The sequence below is a fragment of the Cygnus atratus genome, chromosome 5 (assembly GCF_013377495.2).
Source record: "Cygnus atratus isolate AKBS03 ecotype Queensland, Australia chromosome 5, CAtr_DNAZoo_HiC_assembly, whole genome shotgun sequence".
NCBI classification, from domain to species: Eukaryota; Metazoa; Chordata; class Aves; order Anseriformes; family Anatidae; genus Cygnus; species Cygnus atratus.
In genome coordinates, this window is record NC_066366.1 from 2,405,268 (window position 1) to 2,430,461 (window position 25,194).

Sequence of the window (25,194 nt, forward strand, 5' to 3'; positions counted from 1 at the left end):
AGTTTTTAATTCCTGGCTCAAATTTAGCTAGGCATGTGTAGGTATGCTATTGTATTATAACGATTTTCATTTCCAGTGTTGAAGGAAATGGTAACATGGAACACTGTTACATATTGCCAGGTACAGTTTTGGCTTTCTTAATTGACAGACATGGGAACAGAGTAGCATAGAAAATAGACAGTACTTGTATATGTAACGCAAGGGTAGAAACGTAGTTGCCTCATAACAACATTTGTATTGACTACAGCAGATTCACTAAGGGAATTTCCCAAAATTACAGGTATAATGAAGATTAAATTTGAGGGTATTAAGCTAACTGTGTGTTCTCACCTCTAATCTGGAGACAAATCCATCACAAATTTCTTCTAAATAAGTGTTCATTTTCTGTACTTAAAGTGGAAGCTATGAAAATGCGTGTTTATGCATTGGCATTCTAGCTAAAATGTAATACTTGTACCAAGTATCAAAAACTTACGTTGTGATGTTAACATGAGGTAATATCCGCTTGAAAGAGCTGTAGGCAAAGGTGCTGTGAAACATCTTTGGGCTTTCTGACTCCTGGCTTTTGCCTAGAGAGTAATAACAAAGGCCAGTGCAGCGCATTGCTCTTCCCTTTTAACCCCCAAGAGGGTATCTGAGCAGTTTCTTTGCCCCAGAGAGCATAAAAATGTGGGAGTAAGGGCTAATACTTGGGCTTAATGTTGAAGCCTTGAGATAGAAAAGCAGAAGTGTACTTAAAAGTACTTGAAATAAGCAGATCTTGTGAGATGACCATAAAATGTAACATTAGTTTAATCCATACTCTTACTGACATTTCTGTGTTCATTGTAATGCTAAGTATTTACCTAAATTCTAGCTGATTGTTATAATTAGACAGTAATGTGTGATATTCCAATAAATGAAAATACTACTTTAGTAAACTGCAACAGTATGCATATAGGAAGTAAACAAAGTACATTCCTGTTTTTCAAGTGATCCTGTTTTGTTCAATACAGTTTCAAAATTCCTGGTCCCTAATGCCAAGTCTTGTTGTCATCATAGCTATGGTGTGGGTGGAAAAGACAAACCAGAAATGAGCAGATCTAACTGTAAGCTATTTTGCGTATTGTCAATTGGCTATAAATTGCAGGAGTCATTGACTCAGCGGAACAAGCTTCATAATTCAGGTAAGAGACTTACATATTGCTGTATGTAGCAACAGATCTTCACTGAATACCAATGTTTCTGTAAATCACTTCTATCAGCTAGTCAGTAACAGTGCTTCTGTAGCTTTCTGATGAGTTCTGTTTAATATGATCACTTATTACATTAAGATACAAGAAAACTGAAATGTTAACTTTTTTTTCTTAATATGCAGGTATTTTCAGGTGTTATTCATCAGTCTTAAAATTAGCACATCTTGTTTCCTTGGATTTTACTTTCATCTGAAGATTGGTGAGTCTCTAGTCTAATTGGAAGATGATTCTAATGCCTGAATTTTGCACTATGTGCAGACAGTAAGGCAACAGATAACTGTTTTATTTAATGCTACTATACAGTAGAAGTGTCACTACTAAGCAATAAATGCTGCAAGTATCTCATCTTGAGGGGCTGTGTTGATTCTATGTTCTTGCTGTATAGTTGTTTTGCTATAAACATTTTTTTGTGATGTAACAGGCTTTTTCATTCTGACAATGTTTTTAAGTTGCTACAGTACAAAATTTTAAGAGTAATTCAACTTGTGTTAGTAGAAAAGGGAAAGATGACTGTACTACTTCCATTTTATAATGAGTGTATATATTCGTCTCTGATCTTTCAGCATGTTTATTAATTTAAAATTAATCTGTGCATGCTGTCAGCCTACCTACAGAAATACCTGTTTAAGATGCATGTAACTTTCTGTCTTGTCTAACAGCATGCTATAAATGAGTTCTTAACTCACAGGATTTCTGTAGTGAGATCCATTTTCATCAGAAAAACAGATGACACTGAATACAGGTGTATTTTGATGGAGTATGTTGTTAGAATAGGTTCATGAGTGAAAATTCCCTATTAAAAGTGGCAGGTGTGAAATTATTAGAAAACATTAAAATATCTCTGTATCCTTGTGAAGGATGAAGAGAATCCAAATAATGTTCCAGAACTGTTGTCTGAGCATTGGAAGCTTTGCAAGGTTTTTGTGAGTAGTGGAATCTCGATGTTTCTACTAACCTAGTTAATGTTCATGTACTTTTTCTGTTATAGAGAGTGTAATATGACCTGAGTGTTTCAGAAAGCAATGTATAGATGAGGAAGGGGATGGCAAATAAAGAGCATTTTTGGATAGGTTTTGTGTTGGCAAGTACTGCTTGCAGTCAGTGAGGATGGATCATAATAAACTTTTTAAACAGTGAGGATGGATCATAATAAATCTCTAAACGTATTCTAAAACTTTTACAAAGAGTGGATTTAATACATGACACACATAAAATTAAGATTGAGATCCCTCTTTTCCTGATAAGTTTTGTATCTAGTCAAGATAGTACAGTGAGTGAGACATCAACTGAATAGAGAAGAAAAATATTTTGTCTTTGAAAGCTTTTTGGTATGGGTGGGGAGTCTGCTACAGGAATTATCAACAGAACTTTTTTAAGGAGGATTGGGTGGAGAGAATGCCTTCAATGTTGGCCTGGTTTGTCTGTTGTCTGTAAAGATATAAGTTTTGGTGGATTCGAAGCAAGCTAGACTTACGTGGGGTTCATAAAGGTAGATCTTTATCTCTAAAGCTGAGAGGAAAGGAGACTGCTGTGTCCTTTAGGAAGTTTTAGTGGCCTTTTTTGTTAAAATCTTAAAATTACTGAGTGTTGGTAAGTCCAGGTGAGTGGTTTTTTCTCTTGTTCAGTATGAGTTGTTTAAACTGTTGTGTAATTATGCATTTCCAGGTTAAATGCAGAACCTGATGGATGGCAAAAGCTACTGTAACGTCATGGACAAGTTGTCCATCTGTACTGACACTCAGTGCGTACGGCTCACTAGGCCTTTCTGTGCAGACCCATTGGTCACATTTCATGTGTACCCAGAAACACCAAACCAGGTCACTTGCTCTGAAGATGTGTCATTCTTTCCTTTCATGTCTGAGCATCTCATCACAGAGAACTTCTACAGTGAGCCCTGCGGCTTTTCCTACCAAGTGCCCCATTCCAGTTACAACAGAAGTGAGTACTCCTGTGGGCCAGCATTCATCAGAAAAAGGAATGAGAGGGAAAGACAGAGGGTTAAATGTGTCAATGAAGGTTATGCTAAACTGAGGCATCACCTACCTAAGGAATACATAGAGAAACGGCTTAGCAAAGTAGAGACACTCCGTGCTGCAATAAAATACATTAGGTATCTGCAGTCTGTTCTGTACAGTGATTCTGTGGCGGCAGAAAAGAATGTCGTCGAGCCAAGTCAAGCACCTGAAACAATTAACAAATAAAACCAGTGTTTGAAGACTATCTAAACTGTTCCTAACCAAGCAAAGGATACCCTGTCTTGGAACCTGATAGCTACTACTATAATTGTTAATAAAATGAACATTCCTGGAGCATGTAGGAGGAGATCATAATACACATCAGTATCAACCCACAGAAAGGAGTTTCAATTTCGTAGATATTAACTGCACTCGGAGTTGAAAAATCTCATCTGAATGGCCTAAGGTAATTCATGGAAATTGGCAATCACATCTAAATTGTTACCAATCCAAAAATATACATGTGAAGTAACAGTATGTATTGTCACAGAGTGCCTGCTTTAAAATAAAATAAAATCTTTCCACTGATGAGACTGAGATTCCTTCAATTTTCTGTAATGTTACTGGTTTGCTCTCTCATGCGCCTTGAAAGAATTTTGCTCTAATTGCCAGTGTTTCTGTTACAAAGCAAGGAGGTCTTTTTAAAGGTTCCCAGGAATGTTGTTAGAAGCCATAAGAAAGGATAACTTACTTTAAAAGAATAACTTAGTCTTTCCCTGTCCCCCAGTCTCTTTCTCTGTATTATTTGGTGGTTTCAACTAATTGGTCTAGAACAGATTTATGTGAAGATGGTGATTATCTTGTAATTAGCAAAGCGTTGTTAACATTTGCTGTACGTCAGGGAGTTGTATTGATACTAACAATTCAGCTGGCACCATGAGAGCAGTTCATCTTTGGGTTCAGCAGAACATAGAGAAAATGGTTACAGACTTTGTAAGTGCTGTTAGTATCCTTGTCCTTAATTGCAGTCATCTCCTCTGTTCTCATGTTTTAATAGCAGTGAATTGAAAAATGCCTACTAAATGCAATTAATTATGTTTCTGTGGAGCATGGTGGGAAATACTGACACAAGGTGTTAATGTTTCTTAAGGAGAAAATAAAGGTTAGGGATCACAGTAGAGACTAGCAGGAAGATTTCTGCATTATACTTTGGCATTTTTTGATATCTGCTTTGCAGGAAAGGGGGAGAATTCACTTCACTAATTCTTCCCCTTAACTGTGAAAAGGAAAAGTTTGTAAAGTGATTTGATCTCATTTTGTCTCAGTTTCAGCCCTTCTGTCCTCATTTCAAACCAGTATATTTGTCATATCCTGTGGTGGTTTCTCTGAATCTGAGCTGTAGCTTTGTATGATGTGATTTTTTTGCCATATAATAGTACACAAAAGGACTGGAGGACGCTTTGCCCTTTTATAATCCCTTCTCTGCCCCTGCAGTCTTTCATCGCAGTATCTAGATCAGCAGAACTGTGTTTAGGAGTACAAAGTTGAGCAAGTAAGTGGCAGACAAATGGTTAGCTCTGTAGTTGGGTTGCAGCTGTTTTTAGCTGGTCAGGTCAGCACGTCAGTTCCTGGTGGTAACGATGCTGGCAACCTTCTTAGCAACTGGAAAATGCTGGCAGCAAATGCTTCTTGCATCAACCAGGGAAAAGGGCAAGGTTTGTGCATCGGGACTAAATTCAAATTGACACGATTGTGTTATCAGTAGCTGGTAAGTTTGAAACACTACCGGGTTCAAGTTCCTGGAACTGTCCAGGAAATCTCATAGAACACAACACAATTGCCTTTGTCAGAGCCCAGTTTTGTACATAAACTGGGGACCTGGTTCTCCTCAGCAGTGACAGCTCTGAGAAGCGTTACAATGGGCTTTAATATAGAACTGGTATTTGTGTTTCTTTGAAAAATATTACTGACTCCAGTTGGCTTTGTCTTATAATAGGGAAGTTTGTGTAGTTGTGAAATATGAGTATAATGTGTTGATTTGCTCTTCCAGAGACACGTTTTGCAGCAGTTAATTTACTTTGTGCGGGTTTTGAAATGATACATAATAAGAGTTTGTAGAAACTCACAAAACGCATTCTCTGTTCGTATCTCTCTCAATAACATTTAAATATTTTTCTAGGTGCCTAATATGAAAGTCTAAACTGTATTTTATAAGCGAAATTAGGCACTCGAAGTTTACATATCCCTGACTTTCCATTGCAGATTTTACCCTCAGCATGCTGAAAGTTTTTAAGCCAAAAAAAAAAAAGCAAAAATGAACCTTGTCTAATAAATCTCAGATTATCGGAGAGAGCATCACGTCATGTATCTTGCTGTGACAGCCTCTGAATAGTTATCACTTGTCGATCTAAGCATCTCATTCTTTCTCATGGCAAGCCATAATCCTACTGTTATAAAACATGACAGGACAGCTGAAAGATCAAAATAATTTCCTCTTCATACATCACTATAAATAAGACAAGTAACAGGCAACTGTATTCTAGCATTACATTCAAAAGCTGTCATGTCTGCTTGACTATGCGAGCTTCAGCTGCAGTTTCTGTTTTAGCTTGTGCAGTAGGGAAGGTTTGGCTGCGTCTGTGCACAAGGAAGCTTTAAAGGAGAGTGTAGGTGTAAGAAAACAGCAAAATGACAGAGGGGAACAAAAGCTGGAGGTAGGTGAGGACATTGTTTTCCTTGCGATTTTCACAGCGTTTCTAGTTTCCCTGGATGTTTGTGTCCCTTTATCGGGTAGGGATTTGAGTGACTAAATGTCATAGAGATCAGTAGTAAGGGTTCATCTGATCAAACACCAGACTGGATACTTTGAATTCATTCCTTTTTTTTGTGGTAATAATTCATAAAAGTTACTGAGTTCTTAACGTACGCCAGAAAGCATTTGCTTGGGGTTGGAAAATGCAAATATATAGTCTCTTCTCAGCTACCAACAGATCATGATTTAGTCTTGCAGGTAGATGCTTTTCCATGAATGGCTCATTCAGAAGGGTTCCAGCCTATTGATCACAGATACTGCAGTGTGATGCCAGCTCTGGACAAATTCCCATGCTTCAGTGTCATCCCTACTGTCAACCCCTGCTGTAGGAGCTCTTTTGCAGCGCATCCCACCTGGGTCGCCAAGCCCCCTGCCCTCCAGAGGTAAAATTAAGTTCTTGTTTTGGTCTGTGACTTGTTCTTTTTTTGTGATCTTTAAACAGCTTGGAATGTGTCAGGTTAATAAATCAGCAACTTCAACATCATTTGTGTTTTCCCCTCCCTTGTGCTGGCAGTCTTTAGATGGTATTAGCTGAAATGATTTGCTGCTCTGGGAGATTTTGGAAGGCAAAGCCTGGAGTAAAACTGCTATCAAAGAAACATACTTTTAACGTTATTTGGATAAATAAAAGCATTTTGCATTAGCAGCGATCTTCTGTGAAATGGATCTAATGCTTTGTGACGGAATTATTTTTCCTGCTTTGAACTTAAATCTGTCATCAACCAGCAGAATTACTTTTCTGCTTTTTCTGTTGTTTCTTGAATTCCCCAGGACAAACCATCAGCTACAGTGCTCTTGAGTACATCTAAACTGTGTTTTACGCTGGAGATTTATCCTTTCTCTTGCCTGATCTTAAGAGTTGTATTGACTTGCCATGCAAACAGCGAAGCTGCTAGTGCAGGTTATTCTAGCCCAGGATTCCAGCATATTTCTATCTCCCTTCCTCTAGATCCCAAATCAAAGAGAATTGGGTAGGTCAGGCACTTTTTTTTTTCCTAGATTGAGGGTTTTTCCCAGCACAGGCAAGTTTTCTGTTTCCTTCCACACTACTGGACCTGTGGGAGTGTTATAAAATGAGGTGCAGTGATTCAGTTCTTACAAGATTTCTTTTTCCTGATCTACAGTGGCTGTTTTCTCTTACTGCTGACCCATTTTCTTTTATTCAAGGTGCCAGTGGATTAACCACTGCCTCCCATCCCCTGGCCCAGCATGGAGGAGGCTGAGCATATCAGGGAGATCAGCAGGCTTAGACAGGAATGTCCCTGTTCTGGTGAGAGGAGAACGTGATGGATTTTATTATCGTGGTACAGTAAAAGAGGAGATAGAGGTGAGTGACAATTGCAGTGCTGTAGTCATGTGGGTATGTGTAATTGGGTGTGCATTGTCAGAGTCAAATCTGTTCACCTGCAGGAAGCAGCTGGGTCATCTGTTGAACTCAGGCGAGTTGGGTGAAGTCAGTGTGACTGCAGCACACCCCTCTGTGTGTGGCAAAGACCAATCTTGTCTTTGCACACTACCTGAGTTTTGTTTAGCCATTTTGTTCCATTTCAGCTGCTGTGTGAATTAGAGAACAAATCACAAGATCAGCTTATGCTCATGTTTATGATGATTCATAAAGCTCCTAATATGCATGATTCTAGGCTGTCTTCATCTGCTGCTTTCGTGGCATGCTGGCTGAGCATTTTGCATGCAGTATTGCCTCAGACAGCAATAGTATTGATGGTGATCAGATCCTTGCACTACTCAGCATCCTTTACCAAGCCTGTTTCTAGAAGTGATCAGACTTGGGTCAGGGATCATCATTTTGTACAGAAAGTGGGTGCCCACCCACCTTTGTACACAGACAAGCAGCTGCTCGCGCCAGGGAGGCTGCTATATGTCTAAAGAGGTCCCAAATATGTTGCTTTTTCAGACCTCATAAAGATCTCGTGTGCCTTCACCAGGTGAGTTGTACTCCCTGCTGGGAGTCGTGGCCCATCATGTTGCTCTAATGCAAAGGGTACTGTAGGGGTTGGATGTAGTGCTGTTCCCCTTCCTACCTTCTGAGCTCAGTTAAAAGATCTTTGCCTTTAAACACAAGGTTTATTCCAAACAGTATTTTCTTTCTGGGAAGCTTGTTTTTTTGTCTCTCCTGGAGCTAACTTGCAAGCATCCCAGACCCCTCGCATCTTGGTGAGGGCTGCCTTGCTGTATACCTTGCAGGAGCAGGCCTCCATCTCTGCTGGCGCTGGGCATTGAGCCAGGTTTGGATGGTGTCAGTGTTGTTGTGAACAACATACCGGCTACTGTTGTGTATAGACACAGAACCATCAACAGTGCAGGAAAAGTGTTAGTGTATTATGTACACACTTCCAGCTTGAGTCAGCTACAGACCAATGACATGGTTGTCTTTTCAGAAATGTTAGTGAAAGCTTTAATTCATTCGTTTGTTAGCATTTCAAACTTAACAGAAAAAAGTCTGTTCTTTCTCAAGAACAGGGAAGTGCCTCATTTCATTGTTGATGGAAAGTATCTTGACCAGGCCTTAGCTTACAAGAAAATAAAAATTTCCAACAACTTCCCAAAGAAGCAGTGAGTTAATGTGTATAACAAGGAAGGACTTGGGCATGCATAAAGAATAGGTCTGAACAGCTTCACGGTCCCTGGTGTATGCAGTGGGGTTTGTGAAATCCAGTTGCGCTCTACCTCTGTAGGATTTTTGGCAGGGATGGAATACAGGTCCTAGCTGTAGTGAATCTGTACATATGCTTCACTCAGCCTGCTTTGTAGTGAGCCTCCTGGCACTTTTTATGTCTGTCTTAATTCAGAATTAAAACCATGTCCAAGTTCAGGCTTGCTGGGTGCTCTGACCTAGCCACACAGCCACAGGAAGGCTGCTGGTGAAGGTTATGTGACCTGACACATTTCAGTGTGTTTTTCAGAGGAACTGTTTTGTTCCTGGTAACAGAATGAAAGAGGAGTGTTCCTGGTAGAGTTTGCTGAACCATTTCGGTCACATGGAAGGCATCCAGTCTGCATGCAAAAAGCAGTGAAGGATGACATCCTGGAATATACAAATGGTATGAAGCACTCCTTACTCCCTGGAGACAAAGTGCTGGCGCCTTGGGAACCAGGTATGGGGAGGTATGGCCCAGGAACTGTCCTTACTGGCATTGAGACAAGGGACCCCTTACGAGGTAAGAAAGATACTGCCCTTATCTTGCTTGCCTCACTCGGGAACACAGGCGAGACTGTTGGGATAAACTCTGTTGTGACGCTATTGACAGAGAACTCTCAGAGCAGTTTAGCATTGCTTAAGGCTTCCAGGAGGTGATGTAGCTGATGTGATCTGTATGTAACCTCGCCGGTCTGACCCTAAGGAAGTTGTGACCCATAAAAATGTCACCTTCTGTATCCACTGACTGGTTATTTCCTGTATGCTCAGACAAGGCTGTGTCTGTTGTGTGAAGGACAATGGCATTTTCCTGAGAGATCTAAATGTGGTAACTCTCAGGAAGCATCCATGTGTGCTGGAGTGCTCGTGCTTGTACTGAATGGTACATCCTGAGGGTGATCTTATCACCCAAGCATGGCATTTCAACAGCTCATTCATTTTCCCATGTCTGACAGGCTCTGCTGACTTCTCAAAATGCTGGTAAAATGTCCTCAGAGTGTTACTGCTATCTTTGGCAGCAACAACAAAGGTAACTCAGCCAACGTTTACGTGTTCATTTGATGAAAAACTGGAAGGAAAGATGCTGCCAGGCCCGTTGCCACACTGAAGGTGCCCCTAGCTGCCCACTCTACCCTCCACAAAGTTATGATGAGTTGTCACAGTAAGGGGCAATAGTTGATCCTGCCACTGGCATGAGGAGAAAGCATGCATAAAGCTGCAAAGCCTGAGCTGTGTGTGTGCACCCTAGGCCGAACAGCTGCTTACAGCTGCTTGCCTTTTCTCTCAACAGCCTCAGAAGATGAAGAAATTACGGTCCAGTTCTGGAATGACAAGAAAGTGAAACTCCCTCTAGGTGTAGCTCTGTGGATCCCTCCTAGCCTGTGTGGGAGAATTGTAGAGATGATCCACATGCCCTTCACCAGCAGGTTAAAGCCCAGAGAAAGTCCTGACACTAGTTCTTGTATTTTTTCCTGCAGTCCTAAAACAGCCCTGATTTCTGTTTGTGCTGTACATAGTTTTGCTAAGCACAGCTTGCTCTTCTCACCCTGCTGGCCACTTTTCCACTATCATTGTGGTTGTATGTGCTGTTCATCAGCCTGTGTCAGGTGCATCTGCTGCTGCCATCCCTGGTGGCCTCTTCCACCCAGGTCTCTGGTCTTTCAGAGAAAACCTGAAGAGGTAGAGCCCAGCAGCAAATCCTCTCCACACCTTTTAGAACTGGAAGGTGTGAAACAAGGAGAATCAGCAGCTGTGGCAGCTTCTTCCCCTTCTGATTCAGAGTGTGATCTGGAGTCATTCCCCACGAAGAGTGATGTTGTGGACAGTGCTGTTAACACAGACTCCAGCCATCATGAGAAGCCCAGGTTAGACGAATCTGCAGGACCCAAGTGGAAATACTGGAAAAGCAGACAATGCAAGTCCCAACACAGTAATTAAGGTACTTTTTAACACCCTTAAAGGGAAGAAGCAGCCGGAGGGAAATAACCAGTGTGTTCTGTGCCCCCTTCGTATGGGCAGTCACTTAGTCTGTAGTTGATAATAAGGATCATACATTTGCATATCAGCCTCTGATCCAAAATTCCCTCCTTCGCAACATTTCATCTCCCTCCTCTTGCATGCTAGCTCCTCGTTTGATAACTTGTCTAATGGAAAACCACCAGAACAATGACTCTCATGTGGAAGCACAGATACCCCTTGTTGAGTTTCTTCCCTGGCATTTTCCTATGACTTTTTTGATGCTAACATGTTCCTTAACCTGCATAGCTAATCTGTGCAGAATAGTCACCTGAAAGAATTCCTTTCAGGTTTAGTAAAGTGTGTTTCCCTCTCTTCTTAAATGAATGTTCAGAGCTTTAGTTCTGGTTTTACTGTTCATAAGACTAAGATACAATTTTACTCCCCCCAGAAATCACCAGTTGCAGCAGTACATGTACAAAGGGCAAGCTGGAATCCAAAGCCATCTCTGTTGTGTACTTGTTCCGTGTTGCACCAGCTAATTGGAGTGTCCCTGAAAACGGACAGTTCTGACCTTCAATGTGATAACACAAGAAAAGATAGCTTATGTACAATAACTCCTAGATTCAATCTGGAAGAGTGCTGGGCTCTTCTAGTCAAATTCTGTTACTCATGATCTCTGTCTCAGAAAGATAAAAATCAGTATTTTAAACAGTCTTTACAAGTAACTTCTCTTCCTCACAAGAAGCAAGCATTTTAAACAGCTGATTACTACTGTAAAGGTAGGGGATACAGAATAAGCAAACTGTATCACATCTAAGACAAAGGAACAACAGCCTTTTTTTAGGCTTGGTTTCCTTCTACAGTGGTCCCCTCCTGCTTTAGAAAAACTTGGAAAAAAATCAGTTAGAACATGAATACCAAACAAAGCAGGCAGAGAAGAGGAATAAAAATGCTTGCAGGAACAAGGGGAAGATGAAAAAATGGCAGGATGAACAGAAATGCTACTCTGCACGTGAGCACCATTGGTACAAATAATCAGAAATAAAATGTACTTGAAATAAAAAAAATACTTATGCACTTAATAAAAATACTGAAGTACTTAAATAAAAAATGTATTTAAATAAAAAAATAAAATGCTACTGTAATTTAAACATACTAAACTTGCATGATTAGGAGGAGATTAATCTGTTAATGACGTCTTAGTAAGCAGAGAACACACTGGAATATATTTTGTTTTCTCAACGTTTTATGCATTAATTTTTAGCAGAAGCCTACTACGTAATGGTATTTTTCATATTTTATTATTTAAACAATCATAATATACACACATTATACACTTTTGTAATTAATTTCCTAGGAATTTGGAATTTTAACGCCAATACAGAACTCCAGACAGACATGCTCTGTGTTAGCCAAATGTCATATTTGTGCAGTAGTGACATGCTTTGCCTTTTGGTAAAACCAGAAAGAAATCAGAGTGGCTTCATTCCAGCTCAAAACCAGCAGCATGAATCACAATAGTGGACACAACTTGATAATACAGAGTATAATGACATACTTTTATTCCTGTAAAATAGTCTTTAGTGTTTTAAGATATGTTACATTGCTAGAAGTTGCATTGCTACTCCTTGAGATAGCTGAAGCAGAATTTTGTCTTACAATACAAACTGCATCAAAAGTAAGTTGCAACAAACAAGTGAAGTTAGAGACTAGGCTTTTAAGAGACGCTGTCTGCTGGGCTTATGCCCTCCCTCTGTAGTCAAAAAAAAACAGACAAACTCCTCTAACTTCCAAAGGAGCAAAGTTTAGTCAAAGCTTAACAGCTCCTGAAAATCCTTTGGTCTTATTGTAACACTTTTGTATTTCAACAGTGAAGTTTGTTACAGAAATGATACCATTACAGAAATGATACCATTATCAAAGCTACATGAGGCAGAGGTATATCTATCTTAGAGCCAGGAAAACCAAAGTTACAGACACACTGATGCTGCTTATTTTTTAAAAAACAGACTACCAAGGGATTTGTTTTCTGTCTTCCAGGAGGAAGGTTTTGTGGCATCAGGAAAGCAAAGATATAAAAGAGCGAGAAAGAAGACAGTCTGATGATAAACATAAAACAACTTGCACAGGAGAGGACAAGCTTGATGATACAGACAGATACAGAAGAGGACAGAGAAAAAACCAGCAAAGAGCTCACTTACAACAAAGCAGAGAGAGATGTGATAAATCAGAATCCAATAAATAAATATACAGCTGATGAAGTTCAAGAGCTGAAATTTCAGGTAAACTGCTTACACTATAGCAGTGTTACATTTATTGAGCAAATAAAAGTTCTGATTTAGGCACTTTCTCTATAGAATATGGATAACTATTATTTTAATAACTGAAAAATTATTTCCACCTACATGGAATTTCAGCATTCTTATTCTTTACTCTAGGGTTAGGCTCGTGTTATATTAAGTCCCTAATTATTTGGATGTGAAATCTTTACAGTTCTGGAGAGATCAGGTAAACTACTATTAGCACTAAAAGCCTGAATAGATGCAAACAAGAGTCTATTAAACCTCCAATTTATCTACAGTCCTCTGGAGATAGCCAAAAGAATTCAGCATAGCAAATTCTCTTTGTAGGAAGCCAGAAGGAATAGCGAAACCATACAAGCTGACAGCCAAAAATATTTTTTTTCAGGATTAAAGCAGAAGAGAAAGTAAAGGATATGAAGATAGAGACAGCAAAATTCTCAGAGATTCAGCATTTAAGCCACAGAATTTTATATTCTCCTTCAAGATTAACTGAAACTAGTTTACAACTGAAACAGTGTAAACCATCAGCTACAAAAAGATAACAGATCTATATAGTTCTATATAGATCTATATAATTCTATAATCTATATAATCTATAATTATATAATTCTAAATCTATATAGATCTATATAATTCTAACTGTGGAATCTGATCTTTCGGAGGTCACCCAGTGAGTTGTGTTAGTGGGATTGTTCATGTTTAAAGAATATGAATTTGGAGATAAACTGCAGCATGCAGGCGCTCAGCAGTACTTTTCCCCTGCAGGAAATAGGAGACAGTCCATGTTATCATACCTTCTACTGAAAAAGGCAGCTAAGTGATATTTAGCCTAGGTAAGAGCCTGGGAAGAGACGGGATTTGAAGTCTGTCAGTAGTTTCTGCTGGTGAAAGCGTCTGACATATATTCAGGCATGTTCCTGAGCTGGGGTCCTAGATAGTCAATTTCATTGGCATTTTATTTCTTTATCAGAAAAATAAATATACAGATGGGGGGGGGGGATCCATTTTGAGCCAGATGTGCAGCAGCTCTAAAATCAGTGCCAGCCCACAGAAGCTGGTATGTACATCTGTATTCACACCACAGGGATCTTGCTCTTCGTGGCCATGAATATGACATGGACTTCCTGTCTGAGGGTAATATAAACTGTCATCACAAAGACTAAAGCGCGTATTTATTCCACTGATTGTATCTTTAATTGTTTAAAATGGAGGAGCCTGGAATTATACAGTCACATAATTGGAATTAAGGCAAACAATGTACAAATATTTATAAAATCAGTGTACAAAGTATGCTGTGTATAATTGCATTAAGTAGAAAACGGATATACAGGCTGTAAAAATATAGTCCCAAAGAAGAGGATACTATTAAAGTGCTAACATGAACAAGTAATGTATAGTTCATTACATGCTTTAAAAAAAAACTAGTATTTTATTCCCATGATCACCAGCAAACATCATAGAACAAAAGTTAAATCAATACTTTGTCCTGCACTGATGTCCACCATGTGGGTTTGTTTCACCATGTCCTCTGAGGTTGCTGTGATAGAATAGGTACCAGGAGAAACTTCAATGTAGATATCTTTGCAAGCTTTCCTGGTCTGTAGGGGTGGGGAGGGGAGAATAAACAAACATCATTACTATTTAGTTATCTTGAATTTCGCATAAAAATATAAATTTTGAATTTGGGTGAAAATATTTAATCTGCTATATAAACATTAACTTTTTTTTTCAAAGTACACAGGCAATATACAGACCAAACTGCAAAATGTTTCTATTAATACAAAAATTAGCGAATGTCATATTCAAAGTATTTAATCAATGGAAATAATCAACATGCTGTAATTTCTCCCTCAGAAAACTGAAAGCTGTCAACCTAAACAATTTTGAACATAAACATGGAAGTCATCTATACACCAGGATACTCTCATCAATTTGTACTGTGGTATAGATGCCGTTTCTCATCTTTTGTGGCTTAGAAGTTCCCAAAATTGATTTGGTGAGGTGTTTGGCTTTGAAAAATAAGGTTTTCTTCTCCTGGACAAACAGGAGTCTTCAGAAAGACTGTATCAGGGCCAAGCATAACTGGCTAAGCAACTGCAGCATGCATGTGTTGCTTGCCTGTTTTCAGCGTTGGGAATGTGTCGGGAGCACAAACGAGGTGAGAGTGGAGGACTGCTGGATTATTGCTGCTGATGCAAATCACAACAGCCTAAGATTATTCAAAATGTTTTGACGTTTTGTATCAGTCCAAAATATTAAACAGATTTAACTAGTTATGTGCCATAATGTCACAATCTGGTTTATAATTAATTGTGTAAGTCTCTGCCCATTCTATTGCCCATCTATACATGCATTAGGATTATGAACGCATTGCTGATTAATCTGTGCCATCACAGGATCTCCACACCTGACTGTAAATTTTAACCAGTTTGATGCAAAATGCTAGGGAAATGCTATATCTCAATTTAAAAACGAAGTATTCTGTAAACTTACATGCTGATGGCAAGTTCTAGCTCGACTGGATTCTACTGCAGATGCATTTTTCTGGAAAGAAAAAGATGCTGCTTTCTAATGATAACCTCACAAAATGCAAATTTAGCCCCTGAGAGAGGGGATGCTCCAAGTCTGTTAAACTTTCCCCTCCACAAAATGACTGAAATGATTGTTGCCATGAGAATTTACTCTGCCCTCCCGCCCTGCCCAGCCAAAGACTCAGATCAGTCCACAGTTTCATGTGTCCATGATGTCAATCCACATAAATTCACGTGAGCGAGTGTCACAGATGCTGGAAGAGACTACAGTTGTCCCATGGTGAGGGAAGGAATAACCTTTAATTAAAACAAAACAAATTCCCGCTTACCTCTTCTTTAGAGGACTTGAACTCTTTTTCCCCTGCTTGTCTGCTGTGATATCTGCAGATGTGTTTGACTTCATGCTCATTGCATCTCCAGGCTGGCACAAATCTATAGTACTTCTGGACAGCAATTGGAACAGAGAATATTATATGGAGAAGCATCACAGCCATGCTGACAACAACTCCAGATTTGCAATTAAAAGTGGAACTGCACATTTACTGATGTTCTGTATTAATCAGCTGGCTTAATTTCATGTGAGGATGAAAATAGCGCCCAGATGTCCAAAGAACATCTGCCTTCTGGTGCAGAACTGTCAGCTCTGTTTTCAGATGCTTGTCTCCCTACACAGTATGTTGGGACTCTGTCACCTCAGAACTGAACTCATGAAAACAGCCAAATCTGGAGTTGGTATTGCCATAAGCCACGCAGGAAAATACTGAGAACAGAAGTGTGCTTTACATTTTTCTCTGTTTAGAGCAGCACTTCATTTCATACAGTTGTCTGACTGGGATCCACAATTCAGAATACTCTGAGGGCAAGGACGTTAGTTAGTTGTTATACAATTAGTTCACTCTTTCTATTTAAAGGCCACACAACGGTATCATTTTCTTGCCTTTGTGCTAGCAAATAGAGGGGTTAAGAATTGCTTAGCCTAGAAATGCTCATTGTTTGGGCACTCTGCTTACAAGGCAAATGAACTGCAGTCAGATTCCACTCTCAGGTGAGAGCTGTGTTCACTAAATGACATGTTTCTTTAAAAGGCTGCAGCAATATCAATTGCTTCTTTGTCCAGAACAAATCCAAAGGAATGCTCTGGAAACATCTACCTGACCAGGCCCTTCAAGCAAAGCTGGTGGAAGAAGCCATAGTTTATGGGTCCTTAATAGGATGTATATGCAAGGTAAGAGCTTTTGCAGGGTATGTGCAGAAAAAGCACTGTAAAAGCAGAGGACATGTTAATACTGAAAAAAGAGCTGGTGAAGGAGCTTAAGTGCTTTCAAGGCTGGTAACCTGTAGCAGAGCAGTTTTGAGAATTGCAGCAGTAGCACAGCAGTCCTTTTCTGGCTCTGCAGTAAAGGTACTTAAATCTTCCCTGCTCTGAGTTAAGTATGTGCATACAGCTCTGCTGCCATCTGCTGTCACCACAGAGCTCATCGCAGGGTTACCTTTTTGATCAGAGAAAACAACAAGTTTCAAAGTAATGATTTTTGTCTTGCTTGTATTTTCCTTCTGTCTGACCGTGCAGACCACACGTGAAAATAAGGCCAATAGCAGGTCTTGTTTCCAGGTCTGTTGCACTTCCTTATTCCTTGAGGTTATGTACCTACCAGTTTGGCTGCTGCTGTCGTGGTTTACTGTGGAGTTATGTCCCAAAATACATCAAACACTCTGACCTACTGCATAGCACTTCCCAGAGTATCTCTGTATCACAGGACGTGACTCGGGTCCTTTTACATGAAGTTAAATAGCAAAGAAGTGAAATCAAATGTTTGATACGAAATGTGGGTCAACTTTGGTCCCTAAGTAATTCTACACAACTCATCCCAAATCACCTAATTTTACTGCTTAATCACCTGCACTCAGTGGCATTCTGGTGCCTCGATGGTTATGTTCTGCTGTAGGTTTTTATTTGCACTTTGTAAGCTTTACCCATGAACTCGTGGGTCTGAGAACTCCCCCCTTTTCTCAAGGGAAGGTGACTCAAGCGGTGCTGTCCTGGCACAAGCATGAATGTGGAAGTCAACCACTGCTTGTTCCACCAGCGTTACGCACTATACATTGTATATCTGTTGTGGTTTTGCGTCATCGTGTAGAACTGGAGTTGCAGGACCAGCTGGTTACTGCCATGTAGCGCTGTGGGATGACGAAGTCGTTGCCGCCTGGTGCACGTTGCCGTGCCCTGCTCCCTAGCGCAGCGGGGACAGCTCGGTGCCCTCGGCCGGGCGGCGCGGCAGGCTCCCGGCCCAGCCCTCCCGGCGCGGCACCCGGCACCGCTCCTCTTCGCGCTCCGACCAAAGCCGCGGCCCCGCGCTGCCCCCGCACCTCGCACTCCGCCGCCGCTCGGTCCATGAGGCTCGCGAGGGACGCGAAGGCCGCGCCGAGGCGTTCCGGGTCCTCTCGGTGCAGCGCCGGGGGGCCCGCCCGCCCCGCAGCCCTGACCGCGGCCGCTCCCCGCTCCTGCTCCTGGGGCTGCTGCTGCTCCTCCTCCTCTTCCCGCCGCCGCCGCGCCCGCTCCAGCACGGCGCGCGCCAGCCCCGCCGTCCGCGCCGCGCGCGCCCCGTCCATCCCGCCGCCGGCGCGCGCCGTCACAGTGCGCGCGTGCGCCCCGCGCCCCTCCGCCCGCGGCCGGTAGGGGGCGCCGCGGCCCCGCTCGCCCCGCCCTGAGGCACGGCCCCGGCCGCCGCCCGCGGGGGGCGCCCGGAGGGGGCCGTCCCGGGCCGTCCTCGCCGGCGGTGGGCGCGGTGACCGCCCTGGCGGGGCCGGCGGAAGGGCGAGGAGAGGCGAGGAGAGGTGGGCGTTGCGCCGCGGCTCGGCTAAGCTGGGCCCGGCCCGGCGGGAGATTCAAACGCGGCGGGGTGCGAGGCTGCCCGCCCTGACGGGAGCGGCGTGAGGCGCGGGGCGGGGACCGCACCGGGCGGGGCAAGCGGTGGTACCGGAGGGGAGGCCGAGCGGGCTCAGAGCCCTCTCAGTTCCCTTCGCTATGCCCCCCGCACAAAGCAAGCCCCGGGCGCGGCTGGCAGGGGGAGAGCACGGAGCGCGTTGCCTTGAGGCACCGCCGCAGACCCGCCCTTCACCGGCCTCTCCTTCATGAAACACGTTGGAGGCTCCAGCTGACTGTTTGGATACAGCTAACATTGGGTCTCTTCTACTCTACTGAGGCGTTTGCTGAGGTGCTTGAGGTCTGAAGGACTGGGCTGAGCACAAATGGGGAAGAAAGATAATATTTGCTAAAAGCGATGTTAACGTGTTTGAGTTGTTTCATCGATGTGACAGAGCCGTCTGGGGTGCTACTGCTTGATGACAAGTTGAACATCTTCCCCTGAGTGTCCTTCTTTGCTATCGTTGGTCCTCTAGAGAGCAGGTGGCTTTGCTGTCTTGCTGCACTGGTGGAACAGACCTGGAGAGGCCCTCCTCTGTCATTTTCATAAATGGGAAAGAAAATTGTATTCGCTGTATGCTCCTGCCAGCTATTTGTGGCAATTCTGGGGTAAAAAAGCTTACCGCCTTGTTCAGGAGGTAAATTATTCCTCGCGTGTTGAAATTTCAACTCCGCCATTTTTTGATGTTTGGTGGCATAGAACTCCTTCTGCAGCTGAGTAAATACATCTGTCCCAAGAAGGCCGGCAGCTGAAATAGCTTGTGCTTTGAAATACATGTTCCCATTAGGATCCAGATGAGTTAGCCTCATTTCCTTTACGTTCACTATCTTGAAATGTAATGGAGGTTTGTGCAATGCTGGGCACTTACACCAGATTTCCTTGTCGTTGGGGTGATGTATCGGAATATCTCGGGACAATATACATTATTTGGTTTATGAGGTGGGGAAAGCCAAGAACAGCTTATCCTGAGTACTCTGCTCAGGGTTCAGGCAAGCATCATCGTGTAGGAAAGCGTTTGCCTGACGCTGAGTGCCATTTTGGTTCCGTTTCAGTCAAAGGAAGCAAAGTAAGCTCGTCTTAAAATTCAAAAAGTGTGAAATGCTGGGATCCTTGCTTCCAGCTATGCAATATGCGTCTCACTCTTCTCCTTATTGTTCTCCTGTTTCTGTTATCGCTTGGTTATTGTCTGCAGAACAAGTCACTTTGCAACGTTTGCAAAAACTTCAAGGTTTAGATGCATTCCTCGTGTTTTACAGCGCTCCTGACCCTGCTAGCAGCTGGCACCCTGCCTCTCTCCGAGGGTTTTTCTCTCCACCGCCTGGCGCGGCGTCCCCATCCCTCGCCCCACGGGGACAGCAGCTGCCCGCGGGACGCCTCCCGCCGCCCTGAGTGCCGGGCTGAAGCCCCGGGCTCGGCGCCTGGGCGCAGAAAGCTCGCCGCTCGCTCTTCCTTCCCTCCTTCCTTCCTTCCTTGCTTCCCTCCTTCCCCGGCAAGCGTCTCCTCTCAGGCAGGGCTCGAGCGCTGTTAGCTTTTTAAAATAAGGACTCCCGACACCGTTCCGCCGGGCGAGAGCGAGGAAGGTCGGCGGGCGGGGGGCTCGGCTCTCCCCTCCTGCTCCTCCTCCTCTTCCTCCTCCTCCTCCTCCTCCCCCCCGCCCCGTGCAGCCCCGCGGGGCTGCTCCCCTTCCCCTGCCTCCCTCCCGCCCGGCGGGGACCCGGCTTTGGGGCCGGGGGCGGCGCCCACTGCTCCGCGGGGTCTCCGCGGGCCCGGGGCCGGGGCCGAGCGCTGCCGGCTTGGCCGCCCGGGGCTGCCCGGCCGCCGCGGGGCTGCAGCCGGGCCGGGCGGCGCTGGGGGAGCAGGTTTCTTTGTTGGCTGCCGGCTGACTGGTTTCCATTAATCTCCCGCACTGGCCGTGGCCGTCTCCACTTCCTGCCTTTGCATACTTCTCTCTCCCTCGATCTCAGTCCCTTCCCTCCTCCTCCCACCCCCCTCCCTCTTTCCAGCTCCTTCAAAAAAGCTGCAGCCGCCCGGGCGGAGGGAGCGCACCGCTGCGCGCCTCGGTAAGAGCCGGGGAGCCGCGGGCCTGGGGGGAGAAACCACGGAGCGGGGCCGGGGCTGCGGGGGCTCCCGGGGCCCGTCCCGTCCCTGGCTGGGCGCCGCGTCCCTGCGCACGGGCGGAGCGGCGCTTGGAGCTGCCGCCCTGTGCCGCCCGGCACCGCCGTGCCCCGGGGACGTCCCGTCTGTTGGGCGGCGAGGGCAAGGGCACCCCGGAGGGATGGAGCCGAGGAGACCGCTTCGGTGGGACCGGGCTAACTAAGCGGGTTGGGGAGCCAGCACCCAGCGTGTGGGGCTCTGGTCTGGAGAGAGAAGGGAAGCTGTGGCGCTTTTCTTCCCTTCCAGTGCCCGCTGGCGTTGTTCGTCCAGCTGGCTGCAATATTTGCATGCACATTGAAAAGAGCAGAAGAACCACCTGGGCTCCAGCGGAAGACTTTAGAATCCCAAGTCGGATTTAGCTGAGGAGCTGAGGGAGCTACTTCAGCAGTTCACTTGGTGGGAAAATCAGAAGTACTGCTCTTGGCTTGGTACCAAGCGTTTGCTTTACTAAAGAGCAGTGGGTCACCGCAATCAAAGAGTAGCGGCTACATATGAGAGAGCCTTTTTATGTGTACTTCAGTTTTATCACTCAACTGTATTTTGAATCTTAACAGTCAAGCTAAATTAAGCGGGATGCATAGTATAATAGCATGGAGTAGGTTGATAGTAACGTTTTTTACCCTCGTTTTACTATTGCACTGATTTGGGGTAACAGTTTTTTTTCATTTCATTCTGTGTAGATGGTCTTTAACTTCAGCCAGACACTGAACAATCCAGTAAAGGCCACCTGGAATGATCAAAACTTTTGGGAAACAAAGGATGAAATTGTTGTCTGATTTCTGCTCATGCAGAGTAGGGTGAATTGGAGTGAGGTTAACTAGCCTTTAAGACTCAATGATGTTTTGATTATTTGTGATTAACATACACTCAGTAGATGGAAAAAATTCCATACAGTGCATGGATAAGTTAACAAAGAAAAAGCAGAAGTATCTTACATTTAAGATCAGATTTGAGAAAATCATGCATGTTCAGGAATGTCAAAACTTAACATTGATTTTTGTGATTGGGTTATGCAGGTGGCAAAATAGAAATCTGTTACCAGTCTGAAAGGTGAGAAAAAGATTTATGCCTTTGGTCATTTGTTTCCCTCTGGCTTTAAGATCAGTTGTTAAAAGCAAAACCAACACATTAAAGCAATTATGATTACTTTAGCAAGATACCTAAGCATGTAGTCAAGCACCTTTTAAGACTAGCTGCAGTCTATGCACTCTTGAGAGTGACCAGACTGATGGGAAACTGCCATCTTCCTTCTGCAACAGAACTGGTTTACTCCTGGAGCATGGAGGAGTGGGGAGTGGAGCTTCTTGGGTAGGGGCAATAGAGTGGGTGGTACTGGGCCTTGCTGCAAGACTGGCAAACTCCCATGTGCATCTCGTATGCAGAAATAGGGGAATCCTGCTTGGCTTGGCGTTCTTCTGCTCTCTTCAGGGTGATGAACTTCCCTAGCCAGCTTGCTCAGCATTGTCACTGCCTTTCCTAGTGTTGGGAAGGAGAGGCATCTCCTGTCCTTTCTTATCCTGCATTTTTGTGCTGTGGCTGCCAGAATTTGCTCCGAGGAGTTCAGAACCGACCCTTGCAGTTTCCCTTTAGGCAACTGACTTTTAACATATACTGTAGCGTTTAAAGGAGCGTGTGACCCTTTATTATTGGTGACCCTGTAAACCATTGTGTAATCTGTTGACTGTAATGTACCGTGGCAATTTATTCTTGGTTGGGAAGTCCTGCCAAGGACTTGATGGAATAGCACGATTTTATCCACTTTATTGTTTTCATTGTGTTTCATAAACATCTAAGACCCTCTGGGAAGAATCACTGGGGCGGCTGGGCCTCCTTTTTTTAATTGCTGGTTAAATAAATGTGGCCAGTTTAAAAAAAAAAAATAGGAAAAAAAAAAAAGTGGTATGCAGGATCTCAGAATGCCTGGAACTGCTAAACATTCATGTTTAGGAAGCAGAACTATTTTTAGTGTAGGGGCATTTAAAGAAATGATACTAGCCCCTTGTGAAGAGGTCACTGCTAAGTGCGCTGAAGAGCCTGCTTTTAACTGAAGAGCAAAACCAAGTTTCCCACAGTTGAATAAAGTTAGAGAACCAGATTTGTACTTTTCCCACTTAGCTGAAGAGAAAGAGGATGGACTTCTTGTTAGTTTACAGTAGTAGGAGTGAGGAGGCCTGAATCCTTACCTCACACATGCAAAGAAAAAAAAAATCCTGGTCTTGGGGAGATGCTTAGCTTTCTGATTCTTTCCAACCCATGTCTGCAGTGGAGATGTGGGACTGAAAGGCATTTAACGCTTTCTGAGAAGGGCTAGGAACTGGCAGCTGAGAGTAGTGTGTACCCCTCGGGATCTGTGTCTGGGGGAGGGTACAACTCTCATGAATGCATCCCTGGCTGCCATCCTCATTTATAGCTAAAAGAATTGGAGTAAAAAAAGTCTGTGGGTGCTTGAGAACCCAAGCCAACTTGAGATCCTAATTCAGTTCTGAATGTGGGACTGAGGTTGCTAAATAAATTACTTTAGATTCACTGAAGATTTTCCTCAGCTCCTCTGACCAGAAAATAGAAGTACTTGCTTCTGATGGTTTAAGAGAATGTGGCTTAGGTCAGAGTTACCACTGTGTGCTGGACCCACCATGTTGTCCATGGTGTGTCATTAGTGACCTAATATAATGGTTAATGAAACCCAGTATCTTGCAGGGCAAAGAACCAAAATCTGGACTGATCAGACTTCAAAATGTATCAAATGATAGCTAAGTCAAATCAAGTTTTGGTCCAAACTTCATTGATTTCTTGTTCAACATTAGTTCAGTTTAGATTATGAATTACTACTATTCTACTATACTATTCTACTTTTTCTTTTTTTTTTTTTTTTTTAATGCTGAATGCCATGTGTGTTAGTTTTGTCTCCATGCTGTAAAGTGTATGCAACTGCTGCTTTTCACATTTTTTGGTCTGCAGTTGGGATTTAGTTGGCAGTGTGGATAGAGGCAAGTTTGGGGAACTGACTCCAAATATTTACATTCTCAATTTGGCCTAGTCCTTATGCTTGTAAACACTCATAGTCACATTGAACTTTGGTGAGGTTATAAGTGGCTGTATCAGGCCTTGGAGAGTCACACCCTACAAGACCTGAAATTCCCACTTCTGGGAAGGGTTTCGGATGTATTTTTTGGCTGTATGTATCTCAGCTTGAGAGTTAGTACTTCTCACTCTTTCCCCTAATCTGACTGCAAAATCTTGTCCTGTATCTTGCCTGCCCCTCCCCCCCCCCCCCCCCGACATGCTTTATGCTAGTGAGATACATCAAACAAAAAATGTTGTGGAAGGGCAGGCAGGACTGCCCCAAAGGTGCAGCACAGACTCCGTAAATCCTTGTCTCCTGGGCTGCTCTCGAACTCTGCCCCAATAGGGAGGGGCTGCAGCAAAGGTCTTCCTCCCTCCGTGGTCGCCATTTCCCCAGTCCTCGCATTTTAGGTGGGCTCAAATAAGGTTAGGGGGCTGATTTGAACAATGGTGATGTTTGCTCGTGGAGAATCAGATTTAAGCCCTGTTTTCCTTCATTTACGCTTTGAACAGCTGTCACTTCATTAGAAATTTTTTAATCGCTAGGGACTGAGCCTCTAAGTTTTGTTCTGCATTATCAATTAAACTTTCTGAAGTCCATGTTACCACAAACTGCAGAGGCAGGGATCAACTGGTAAGTTAACACCTTATGGCCAAACCACCCTCTTGCTTGGCTATGCCTTTCAATTTGGGTTTGAAATTTGAAAAAATAGTTTAGTTGCAGAAAGCTTGTGACTATAGATAGAGGTGACTGAGTTGCAAAGAATTACAGTCCGAGTTCCTACTCATCACTTGAGGTCAGTAACTTTATATCCTTAGCCAACCTAGCTTTGAAGGAGATGGCATTAGTTGAATCCACAGTGAACATATTTTGAGTAACCTAACTTTGCATTCTGTCTGGAGCATGTACTCAGTTAGAACTGTTCAGGTAAATGGATGCTACTTCACACGGACAGTGCTTTTCATATGCTCTGCTATAAGCTTCTGACCTTGGAGATGCCTTAGGGTTGAGGAAAATAGGATAAGAGGTGTTCGTTTTAATGCCACCTTTCAACATTTTTTGAAAATGTGTTTGTTTGAGCCATTTCCTCCTGCTGAAAACCTGTCAGCCACAGCAATGGAGCTGAGACTTCAGCGAATTTGTGCAAATGGAAAGGACACACAAAGTGCAGTGAGGTTTTGTCAGAAATGCACCCCGTATGTGTTCACACACACAGGAACAGGATGTCAGTTTGGACTTGGTGTATCAGTCTCCCAATTTCTCTTTAAAATGAAGACATAGAAATGCTTGATATATGAACATTTATTGTTAGTGTTGGTGCCAACACAGGAAACTAGGTCTTTGAGCTGAAATATTTAACATTATTCCCTAACTCCCATGTTATTAAAAGCTCTTATTGTGCAAAGTTCTAATACTATTATTCATTTAATCACTTTGACAGGGTCGTCACACTGAGTTCATGGTTTGCATTTTTTTTTCCCCTTCAAAGAAGGATTAGTTGTCTTCATGCAACATCCAGTCACAGTCACAGGGGACAGATGCTAATTGACTAGCATTGTGCCAAGGGCCCTGCTCAGCCTGGTATTTTAAGTATTAGTGCAGAG

The 25,194-nt window shown here is 43.3% G+C and overlaps 3 protein-coding genes across 6 annotated transcripts; 2 read left to right on the plus strand and 1 right to left on the minus strand.

The window, feature by feature from the left end:
- Positions 1-5,337, plus strand: ASCL3 (achaete-scute family bHLH transcription factor 3). Of its 2 annotated transcripts, XM_035550170.2 has the most exons (4): positions 1-1,166; positions 1,358-1,434; positions 2,093-2,158; positions 2,901-5,337. In XM_035550170.2, exon 4 carries the CDS (start codon positions 2,906-2,908, stop codon positions 3,434-3,436), a length of 531 nt encoding a protein of 176 aa, XP_035406063.1. In that variant the 5' UTR covers positions 1-1,166; positions 1,358-1,434; positions 2,093-2,158; positions 2,901-2,905; the 3' UTR covers positions 3,437-5,337. The 2 variants fall into 2 exon arrangements, with proteins under 2 accessions (XP_035406063.1, XP_035406064.1); XM_035550171.2 differs by lacking the exon at positions 2,093-2,158.
- Positions 3,512-15,385, plus strand: C5H11orf16 (chromosome 5 C11orf16 homolog). 3 transcript variants are annotated; one of them, XR_004779213.2, is made up of 7 exons: positions 3,512-3,656; positions 6,193-6,385; positions 7,170-7,329; positions 8,950-9,178; positions 9,947-10,594; positions 12,655-12,896; positions 14,772-15,385. XR_004779213.2 is itself a non-coding variant. In XM_050710778.1 (6 exons), the coding sequence occupies exons 2-5, from the start codon at positions 6,219-6,221 to the stop codon at positions 10,591-10,593; spliced, it is 1,203 nt and encodes a 400-aa protein (XP_050566735.1). In that variant the 5' UTR covers positions 3,512-3,656; positions 6,193-6,218; the 3' UTR covers position 10,594; positions 12,655-13,936. The 3 variants fall into 3 exon arrangements, 2 of the variants coding, with proteins under 2 accessions (XP_050566735.1, XP_035406060.1); XM_050710778.1 differs by lacking the exon at positions 14,772-15,385 and having other exon boundaries at positions 12,655-13,936; XM_035550167.2 differs by lacking the exons at positions 12,655-12,896; positions 14,772-15,385 and having other exon boundaries at positions 9,947-10,082; positions 10,436-10,477.
- Positions 14,089-18,093, minus strand: AKIP1 (A-kinase interacting protein 1). Its single transcript, XM_035550169.2, has 4 exons — positions 17,816-18,093; positions 15,778-15,891; positions 15,411-15,461; positions 14,089-14,515 (listed from the first exon to the last, which is right to left on the minus strand). The coding sequence occupies exons 1-4, from the start codon at positions 18,056-18,058 to the stop codon at positions 14,372-14,374; spliced, it is 552 nt and encodes a 183-aa protein (XP_035406062.1). The 5' UTR covers positions 18,059-18,093; the 3' UTR covers positions 14,089-14,371.
- Between the last annotated feature and the right edge of the window lie 7,101 nt (positions 18,094-25,194).